Source organism: Tamandua tetradactyla, chromosome 1 (genome assembly GCF_023851605.1).
Source record: "Tamandua tetradactyla isolate mTamTet1 chromosome 1, mTamTet1.pri, whole genome shotgun sequence".
NCBI classification, from domain to species: domain Eukaryota; kingdom Metazoa; phylum Chordata; class Mammalia; order Pilosa; family Myrmecophagidae; genus Tamandua; species Tamandua tetradactyla.
The window spans coordinates 120,402,621-120,414,232 of NC_135327.1; the positions used below are offsets into that span (position 1 = coordinate 120,402,621).

Here is an 11,612-nt window from a genome sequence, read left to right on the forward strand (position 1 = left end):
CCAATGAAAATGCTATATGATTGAACACCGTTGAAACGTTGACTATAGAATTACAGTATTAATACTATAGTTTAAGTGAACGTGATAGCTGTTTAGGTTTTACACATTGTTCTGCTTATTAAGCCAAAAATAACTGAAATTTGAAGATTCCCAGGCTTTCAAAATAAACAGGTAATGTTCTGTTTTCTGATCTGGATAGTTTATTTTGTGAAAATTAACCAAACTGCATGCTTAAGATTTAGACACTTGTCTGTGTAGAGCTTTTTAAGGTATACTCAAAAATTAACTAGTAATATGCAGCAGTTCCACAGGTTTCAACAATCTAAGGGGCAAGGGGCTTGCTTCGATCTAATAAAATCTCACAAAGTTTAGTTCAAACAGTTCAAGGTCTCATGGGGGAATGGATCCCATTCCTTAAACCCACTCAGAAAGGAAGTAGTTTTTAGACTGGAAGGCATGTGAAAAAATTTTTAGAAACTTGAAGAAAGAAGCAGCTTGAATTTGAGGTTTAAGATTAGAGACCAGATTCTTATTCACATTTCTATTAAACAGAGAGCATGATTCTTTCTCTACACATACACACACACGATTTCCTGCAAAACCCTACATATATGACCACAATTCTATTATTTCTGTGCATACATCCACCCAGCATGCTTAAGAATGGAACCGCTCTTTTCTTTTCCCAGAGAGTGTAATTCAGTCTCCCTAACTGAAAGTCACGTCCCACAGTCCTAGGACTATGAAAACACCCATTAACACGAGTGAAGATTTACTTCCATAAGGACCATCATAGCCTGTTCATATTAGCAAGAAGAATTTTAGATGCAATTTCTTCTCCTTCAGGGGTGTTGACAGCATTGGGAGCAGGAGAAAATCTGTGTGTCCTGGGAGACTGCCCCTAAAACTTCTTCTCTCATAATCTCAGAGCCTTAGCATGCATGGTCTGTGCAATGTGGCATGCTCAGGAAAAGAAAAGGCAATCTTCACAAGTCAGGGTCAAATATATTACCCACTGACATGAACTTAAGTCATTTTACATCGGGCAAAAATATGTTAAAGAAAAACTTGTTTAGCATTCGGGCGCGCTTTCACTGAACAAGGCCAGTAAGATGAAAGTAACTGAATAATGTGAGATAGACTTTCTTAAAACAGAGACCCCTAAATTACCTTAAAAAAAAAAAGACTCATTTCATCTTTCAAAAACAATAGCAATTCCAGTTTACTATAAAGCTCTCAAGTAAAAATCATAAACACAGTAATTGGCCTCAACTAGTCTAAGCTCCTTCAAAATGGATAATCAGAGAACACAAATTAATGAAGAAATACATACCATTAGCGTTTTTATCTGAAAACTAATGGTGTTGATTTAAATAAGAACAGACAATATTTTCAAACATGAAAAATAACTTTTTTCTCTTTAAATGCTTTACACACTGTTTTATCACCTACTTTGTTTAAACAGAAGTGATGTTAAACGGTGTTTGCAGCCCGCTCGCCAGGTGGCCTAGCTACTCAATTCCCCTGTTAACTAGTTGATTTGGGAAATCAGAATCAGCGCACTTCTAATTCATTTCTAATTTATTAAGCGTGGGTTTCAGAAAATCCCTTGATAAAAAAATTATGCCCTAATTTTGTTTTCCTCAGCTCTTTATAAGACAGATATTCTCTGTTAAACACATCTACAATTTTGATCTATCATGGTGGTTAAGGAAAAAAAGTTAATGTTTTGTTTTTTGTGCACTGAAAACTCATTAAAATGATAACTATCAAGATGTCTGTGGCACAGCCTCACCTATTCATTAACCTTCCACATGGGGAAAAAAATCTTCTTTTTCATCCAGATGAATATAGAGATGATATATCTTTAAGTGGTTGTTAATAGACAATTAGCAGCCTGTCCCCAGGCCAGTCACATCGTCTGAATTATGCATCAACAGCCTGTTTAGCAATAATCTAGAGATGTCTTCCACATTCTGTGTCAACACAGTCAGAAGAAAAGTTAGAAGTAGACAGAACATTACTAAATATGACTGTCCAGTATTAGAAATTCCATGCACAAAACTGGAGAAAGAGAAGGAAGAGAGAGAGAGAGAGAGACGAAGAGAGAGAGAAAGAAAGAAAAATTATATATCAGCCCATGCTGCTGTCTAATACAAGAAGAAAGAAAACATTAAAGTAGAAATATTTTTTAAATAATTAAAGAAACAGTAAGAGCTACTGGTTTAGAGTGGGTGACTGAAACTGTGCATTATAAAATAGTAAACAGTTTTCTATTGATGTTACAATTGCACCTATATATATTTTTTACCTTGTTTATAAGATGCCAAAACCATATTCTCATCTTCAACTTCAAATACTGTGTCCACATCTATTTGCCTTTGGATTAAAATGGCCTTCAATTTTCCGAAGTCATTTGACTTTAGAGCCTCGAGAAAATTTTTCTTAACTAAATTGGCAGCTGCAGATTTAGTGACAGGGGCAGAGCTCTCATCCATCCTTCGTCCCCCTCTCTAAGCTTGTTGTGATTTATCAGGAGAGCAGCACCAAGCAAACAGGCACATGCTGGAGAGTCCACAAACTGCCGGCTAATTTTATCCCAAAGTTATGCTGATCCGTTCTATTTATATGGGGATCATTTCAAACTTCAAAATATCCTCCTTGGCTGTCACTGCATTTTTCAGGTCCTTTAAACTAGCTATGTACTAACTGATCCATTCAGTAGCACACAGTTAGTGTCACTATGAAGGAAACCTTCATTTCAGAAAATGAAATGTCACTATTATTTCTTATATGATCAAAGTAATAATGTAAGATTTAAAAGCTCTCATTACCTGTTTTTTTCATCAGTAAAAACATCTGGTGCCCAACTAGAGATTCAGTGTCTTGCTCTGATTAACCAACAGACAAAACTGAAAATGTTACAGTTGCTGATGCATCTGCTTCTGAAAACCTATAGTAATTTTTCAGTGCAAGCCTCCAAAATCAAACATGACATTTGAAAACACACAGAATATTTTAACTGGCCCAGACTTTAAAACATTCAAAGTCATGAAAGAAAGCAGAGGGGTGAGAGAGTAAGATACTATTTTAAATAAAAAGAGACTATAGAGAAAAACAGCTTAATGCAATAACTTGATTGAATACTGGACTTAAAATAAAATCAGTTAGAAAAGACTATATTGGGTCAATTGTGTAAATCTTAAAAAGGACTAGATGTTATTTGGTATTATGGAATTATTATTAATTTTTTAAGATATGAGAAAAGTAATGTGGCTATGTAGAATATTCTGATTCTTAAGTGAGGTACCAGGGGATAGTCATCATTTCTAAATTTTCTTATCAAATAGCTCAGAAATATATATACATACATGTATGATTTTTTACGCATACATTTACGTGTGTGTGTATATGTGTAGACAGAGGAAGAGAAAGTAGATGTGGCAAAAAGTTTTTAAATTTTAAATTTAAATCTAAGGAAGAATATATAGGTGTCAATTTTGAAAATGTTCAAAATAAAAAGTTGCAGGGAAAATTTACACCCCCCTTTTGACTTGCAAATCATTAAAAATTAGAAAAATGATAGAATTAACTATTGGCTAGAGTACAAAGAGTCGAATTTTTTACTTGTGTTTATTCATATAAAATCCATATGCAATGTACAATAAAAATAATACTATTGTATAACTATTATATAACGTACAAATTTCTAAGTATATGTATCACCCATACACAGAGCAAGAAACGTCTAGAAGCATTCATTCCCAAGTGGTCCTCAGCAGTTATCTCCCAGTTTTGTGATTACACCTGACTTCTTATCTCTTTCTTATTTTCTGAATTCATTTATGATGAACATATATTACATTTTATGATGTTACTTCTGGACTGAACATTTTAATAATAATAACTTCTAGCTCCAAATAACTACAGAATTGTAGATTTTATGAGGAAAAAAGCTTCTAGCACAGAGGACAAAGAAAAAATTAATTCACTGATTGCTCACTGTGCCTTCACTAGTGGTAGGTGGCGGATAACGACCCTTTTCCTTTTATGTCCACGTGAGTAACTCTACTAATAGCACTGAGTGTATTGATATTTTTTTTGTCCATTTTTGACAAACATCAGAGAAGACAGCATTCCTGTAGAGGAAATAGAGGTGCCCACATTATATTCACATTATTGGATATAATTACTGTTAGAAAAGTCACCAAAGTTGAGTCTACTTTAAATGAAGACCAAATTTCACCAAATGATGGAAGGAATAAATGAAGACCAAATTTCACCAAATGATGGAAGGAAACGCTTTAAATTTGTCTCAAACCACAAAAGCAACAATTATGAGTAAGCTTTTTTCACCTAATATTAGGTTATGATAGCAACTACATAAATTCATAGAACCAAACAAGAAAATGTGTATCACTTGGAGAAAAAATGATAAGTCCTTAGTGGTTCAAATTTTTCTCATTCAATCCATATTCAATTATTAGTACAGAAATAACTCTCAGTAGAGTACATGGTTTTACCATTTACACTAGTAAATGATTTTGTATTGGGGTAGTTCTTCATCATTTTTGTCAAGTTCATGAACTCTTGCTTTGCCTAAAGTATTTGCAATTTCACTTTCCAAAGGACATCAGATGCTCAAAATGAGACTGCCTAGATGTTAACTCAGCTCTGAGGGACATGTCCCCATATGTGAATATGCCACCTTATAACCTTAAGGAGTGAGATAATGGATAATTAATTAATAGAATCCATAATTCATAATGGTAATAAAGGATGTTTTGAATTAATTAACTTTTCAATTATAGAAACTGTAGTTTTACAGAACAAACATGCAGAAAATACAGATTTCCCATATCCCCCGTCTCACTTGTGACATACAGTTTTCCTTATTATCATACTTTGCATTAGTGTGGGAACTTAGTTAAATTGATAAAACAATATTATTATAATTAAACTGTTACCTGTAGTCCACAGCTTCCATTAGAGGTCACTGCTTGTGTTATACAGCCCTATGGTTTTTTTTTTTCTTTTTGTTTTTGTTTTATATTAAATAGCATTTTTAATTGTGAAATATAACATATATATGTATATATGCAGTAAATTTCCCCACATGTTTTAACAATTATAGAACAGATTTAAAAGTTTGGTACGGCTTACATTTCCACGACTTTTTGTTTTTTCTTCTAGCTGCTCCAAGACACTGGAAACCAACAGAACTGCCAATATAACGATTCAGCAGTCATATTCATTTGTTAAATCCTATTTTCTCTGTTATACTCCTCCTTCTCTTTAAATAACATATATACATACAAGCAATACATTCCAAAGTACATCCCAACAAGTGTTGTAGAACAGATTTCAGAGTTTGGTATGGGTTATAATACCATAATTTTAGGTTTTTATTTCTAGCTGTCTAAGGTACTGAAGGCTAAAAGAAATATCTTTTAGTATTATTCAGCATTCACACTCATTTGTTAAACCCAACCTTCTCTGTACAACTCCACCATCATCTTTGATCTTTCCCCCACTCTTTAGGGGTATTTGGGCTTTGCCCTTTCTTACTTTTTAATGTTGGAAGGGGCTGTCCATAATACGGGATAGGGGAACGGAACCAGCTGATGTTCTAGAAGGGCTGGTCCCTCTGCAATTCAAGAGTCCTATGTTTTTTTAAAAAAAATTCCAGTAACATAATGCAACACAAAATCTCCCCTTATAACCACATTTAAAAATATAATTCAGTGGTGTTAGTTACACTCAAAATGTTGTGCTACCATAGCCACTATCTATTACCAAACTTTCCCTTCCACAATCCAGAAACTCTGTTCAGATTAAGTATTAACTCCTCAACTGCCTACTCCCACCCCAGCTCCTGGTAACCTGCCTTCTAGTTTCTCACTCTATGCATCTGATTATTCTAACTATTTCAAATCAGTGAGATCATGCAATATTTGTTCATTTGTGTCTGGCTTATTTCTCTCAACATGATGCCTTCAAGTTTCATTCATGCTGTCGCACATATCAGAACTTCATTCCTGGTTATGGCTTAATAATATTCCAGTATAGATACCACATTTGTTTATCTATTCATCTGTTGATGGACATTTGAGTTGTTTCCATATTTTTGAAAATGGGGTTAATGCCACTATGGACATCAGTGTGCAAATATCAGTTCACGTCCCTGCTTTCAATTCTTCTGAGTATATATCTAGTAGTGGGATTGCCGTGTCATATAGTAACTCTATACTTTACTTTCTGAGGAAATACCAAACTGTTTTTCACAGCTGCTACACCATTTCACATTCTCACCACCAACAAGGAACAAATGTTCCTACCTCTCCACATCCTCTCCAACACTGAATTTTTCCATTTATTTAATAGTAGCCATTCTAAATGGATGTGAAAAGTTTTCTCATTGTGGTTTTATTTTGCGTTTTGCTAATGTCCACTCATATTGAGCATCTTTTCATGTGATTTTTGGCCATTTTGTATCTTTTTTTGAGAAATGTCTATTCAAGTGTTTTGCCCATTTTTAATTGTTTTTTTTCTCTTTTTGTTGTTCAGTTGCAGATTTCTTTAAACTTTAAATAAGATCAAACTTTTATTGGACAGGTGGTTTCCAAATATTTTCTCCTATTGGGTAGGCTGTTTTTTCACTTTCATGATAAAATCCTTTGGTATAAAGAAGTTTTAATTCATTGAGGTCCCACTTAACTATTTTTCATTTTGTTCCTTGTTTTTTTGGTGTGAAATATAAGAAACCATTGGCTACCAAATTTCATTCTTATATTTAGGTCTTTGATCCATTTTTAGTTCATTTTTGTATAGGGTGTGAGATAGGGCTCCACCTTCTTTCCCTTGCATATGTATATCCAGTTTCCCCAGTACCATTTGTTGAAGAGACTATTCTTTCTCCATTGAGTGGACTTAGCAGTCTTGTCAAAATCGGTTGGCCATAGGTGTGAGCTTATCTCAATTCAATTCTATTAGTCTATATGTCTGTCCTTGTGCCAGTCCACGCCGTTTTGATTACTGAGCTTTTTAACAACTTTTGAAATAAGGACATGTGCATCCTCTAATTACACCCCTCTTTTTCAAATTAGTTTTGACTATTTGGGGCCCCTTATCCCTCCATATAAATTTGATGATTGGCTTTTACAGTTTTGCAAAGAAAGCTGTTGGAATTTTGATTGGAGTTGCATGGAATCTGTAAATAACCTCAGGTAGACTTGACATGTTAACTATATTTAGTATTACAATCCATGAACACAGAATGTCCTTCCATGTATTTAGGTCTTTGATTTATTTCAGCAATGTTTTACAGTCTTCCAAAATAAGTCCTTTACATTTTAAATTCATTCCTAGATATTTGATTCCTTATTGCTATTGTAAATGAATTTTTTTTTTTTTACTGATTTCCTCATCAGATTGTTCATTACTAGAGTATAGTAACACTACTGGCTTTTGCATAGTGATCTCATATGCTATCTCTGCTGAATTTATTGTCTCTATTAGCCTTCTTGCAGATTTTTTAGGATTTTCTGTAAAAGTTTCAATTCTTCCTTTCCAATTTGAATGTCTTTTATTTCCTTTTCTTGCCTAATTGCTCTGGCTAGGACTTTCAGTACAATGTTGATTAACAATGGTGACAATGGAGATGTCAAAGAAAGTTTTCAGTCTTTTATCATATGATTTTTCAGCAAAGGGTTTTTCATACATGGTGTTTAGCATGTTTAGGAAATTTCCTTCCATTTCTAGTTTTCTGATTATTTTTATCAGGAAGGGATGCTAGATTTTCTCAAATGCCTTTTCTGCATTGAGATAATTATGTGTGTTTTTTTCCTTCATTCAATTAGTGTGGTGTATTACATTAATTGTTTGTCTTATGTTGAACCACCCTTATATACCTAGAATAAATGCTGAGCCACCCTCATTTACCAAGAATAAATTCTACTTGATCATGGTATATAATTATTTTAATGTGCTGTAGATTGTCTGTTAGTATTTTGCTGAGGATTTTTATATATATATTCATGAGGGATATTGATCTGTAACTTTGTTTTCTTGTGGTACTTTATCTGGTTTAGGCATTAGGTGATTTGGGAGTAATAAGGTTTTAAACATAACTCTACCATTCCAAATTTTTCATTCTGACTTTAAGAGTACACAAATGCATTGTAGAGGAAAAAAAGATAAACACACATGAATATTAAGAAGATACAAAATAATACATAATTAAATCTCACATTCTGGTTCATAAAGCAATCCATTCCACTATTGGAAAATTTGTTAGAATTTTCTTTGTTACGTAGAGACAAAATTTGCTTATTTTTTTCCATTTTTTCCCCATTTATCTAATTTTGCATTGTATAATTGCAACTAATTGTATCTAATCATATAATTAGTCAGAATCTTCTTTTCTAAAGGTCTTTTTAACATTTGAAAATAACTTCATCAATCATCTTTTCCTTAAATTTCTTCAACTGGTCCTTATTTGGGGTCATTTTCAGAATCCTCTTGTCCTGCCTACTCTGCTGTACATCCTCTCTGGCTTAGTGATGAATATCTGTCTTAAGTTGTGCTGCCTAAAATGGAACATAATATTTCCTAGCAGGAGCTGATGACTACAGATTATGATGGATGAGACCAGGAACACAATGCTTTTGTTAAAATTATACTGGGATTCTTGGGGGCTCTTGGAAAGTCTGCCTCATGTTATAGTTGTACTTCCTTCAAAAATACTATCAAGTACTTAGCATGTGCCAGACACCCTATTCTAGGCATGGAGATATGGCAGTGAACAGCACAAACAAACATCCCTTCCTCTGTGGAATTTAACCTTCTGGTGGATTGAAATGGTGACGGAAATCCCTTCTCCTGTACACTCTCCCATCACCTGTACACTAGAATTCTAGAATTTGTCACCAAGTTGCCAACCCACTTACTTCACACAGAGATAAAACGGTTTGATTACATTCAATTAAATCAGTTTGATCCCTCTTGTGGGTATCTCGCATCTCACTTCGTGGCAAAGGGGAGGACAACATAAATTTTAGTAAATCTAATACATTTAGTCTGATCCAAATATTTTAGCAGACTCTGTAGGTAAGTGCTCAGTTTCTTTAGATAAAATTCTCTGTCTTTGATAGTTCTAGCTTTCCCAACAGGATGGTTTCTAGGAATATGGGATATACATGCTATACTCAAAATAATTATTTAACAACCAGTATTAAGGAGAAGAGACTTCGAAGATAAATAACCAATATGGCCAGACCGTGTGTACCAGGTGACTAGCAGCCAGGAGTAGGAGGCACTTATGTGATGTCATGGTGACTTGGGGGAGATGGGGTCCTCAGATGGACCTGTTGTCCCACATCTCCACGGCAGAATGGATCCTCACCAAACTGATGTTGTAGGGCTGTATTCAGACGTCTGGCTCAATCACTGGAGCATGTGGTCCAGGTTATGTGCGTCCAACCTTGATGTCCTCAAACTCTGCAGCCACTTGGCTATTTTAGTCCAATGTATACTTGGGACCTGGCTGTCCTCTATCCAGGGTACAATGCCACCCCTGGGCTCTCACACTTCATGCAGACAACAGGAGGACACAGAGCTTTCCTTTCCCGCCTTCTTGTCATCTTTTTAGGGTTAGAACGGACAGGGACCTAAGCTGATGAATGGAATTCTCCAGAAAGTCTACATTTTCTGTCATCTGGACTACTAACCTTGGGGTTTCCTCAGGTGTATTTGGTTGTTTCTAAGCCTGTCTCTGCCAAAGATGTTACTGAAGTGTGTAAGTAGGGATGAGAGCATGGTTTCTAACCCATAATCTATCTCTATCTCCTCTCATAATCTCTTAAGACGTCCAGATCTCCTGGCAAGACGAGGACAGCTTTGGAATTTTTACTTTCTCTTTAACTCTTCGTCTTTCTCTCTGGTGAGCAAGCTACTGACTCCCCTCCACAGGTGGAAGCTGCACCACCAGAGCACTGGGGAAGGAGCTCCTGACCTGCGTCCTTCAGTCTTCATCCTTGATGCATAACAGAAAGAGATGAAGTGATTTACAAAGATCCTACTTTTCTTAATGCTAGATTTTCAAAACTGGTATCTTTCTAAAAGTCAGCCTGGAGTCTGACTCAAACCTCATCAATGGCCAGTATTTCCTAGGCTGCTCTGTTCTCTCTCTCCTTGGGGTGATAACCTCAAGACTTGGCCCTGAGAGTTGAAAGATACAAGGAAAACGATTTGTTTGAAATTTAAAACATTTGTTCAAACTTTGTAAAACATTGTTAAAATTTTAATTTTTAGCTCAAAAAAGGGCTTTCATTTTTCCCACAGAAGCTCTTTCAGTCCTGCTCCTGCATTATATAAATAATAACAAAAAACTTAAACTTTGTGGAATAATTTGAGAAAACTAAGCCCATTTCCATGAAGAAATGTACCAAATTGAGAATGTTATCTGGATAATTCTGCTAAAAATTAAATTTTGACCAATCTATCCAAACAGCAGAGCATGAAACTTACAGATTATTTGTACTTATCAAACAAGGAAACAGCAACCTCTTTAAATTGCCCATCAAAGTCATTCTAACATATAGGAAGTAATGTGACTAGTATTAATAAAACAGGTTTAAGACCTGCTTAAATTATCCAGACCACTGCCTCAAGTCACATCACTCTAGGACTCAGGAGGCCAAATGAGGCAGCAGCCCTGTTTCACGCTGTCTGGCCAGGACAGTCAGAAATCCCTATCTCCTCAGCTCTTAGAAATGAGCCTCTCCATCTCCTAAGATGAGTTTTTTTATTTGTGCCCTGTGACATGTCTAGTGCAGTGTCCTCTGCTCTTGGAACAATATGAAGAGCTTTCTGACAAGGCTTGATGTCATGACCCGTGGCCCGGAAGACGCTCATGCTCTCTGGGGACCCATGTATGAGGCAGCAGGCACAGAGGCCTGGTTGCTTGTTTTCATTAAGTCTGTGCACAACACAATCTGTCCATCTGGAGGAGCATCTCTGGAACACAAACACCTTTTTGTTTCCTGGTTGCATTAAAAAATGAACTTGGTGGTACTAAACTGCAATTACTTTAAAATAACAATAGGGAAGAAAGCAGAAGCCACAGCTTCTAAACTATACCTACAGAATCCAGAGTTTCTGTGAAAACAAAACCCCTGGGCCTTCCTGACGTTCCCTGGCAGGTGACTTCAGATGTTCTTGCTATCAACTTGCAGTAATGAGTGATAAAGTCTTCTGAGATCCCTTTATTCTTAACTTTTATACTTAAGTCTATTGTGCAGCATCTCACTCATTAACCGTTATCTACTCTGGCTTGCTATTGTTTCATACATTTGGGTTATAACGTTTTTGACAAAAATGCTTCTGGTTGCAGATAACCCAACAATTTGAACTGACTGACATAAGCAGAACAGAAGATTTACTAGTTCACATAAGAGAAAATTTCAGTTGTAGAGTCAGTTTCAGGAGAGGTCTGATCCAGAGGTATACAGTGTCACCAGGGCTCTGCCATGTAGATGGCATTAATAGTGTGGCCTTATTATAATGATCATTTTTCTAGTTTGCAGGTAAGGAAAATTATGAACCAATTATAA

The 11,612-nt window shown here is 35.4% G+C and overlaps 1 protein-coding gene across 1 annotated transcript in view; it reads right to left on the bottom strand.

The window, feature by feature from the left end:
- ASB4 (ankyrin repeat and SOCS box containing 4) overlaps positions 1-2,519 on the bottom strand; it is a 72,014-nt gene extending 69,495 nt beyond the window's left edge. The window contains exon 1 of the mRNA XM_077163204.1: positions 2,312-2,519. Within this exon, the coding sequence (XP_077019319.1) occupies positions 2,312-2,498 (187 nt within the window). The 5' untranslated portion in view covers positions 2,499-2,519. The remainder of the gene's footprint in view (positions 1-2,311) is intronic.
- Between the last annotated feature and the right edge of the window lie 9,093 nt (positions 2,520-11,612).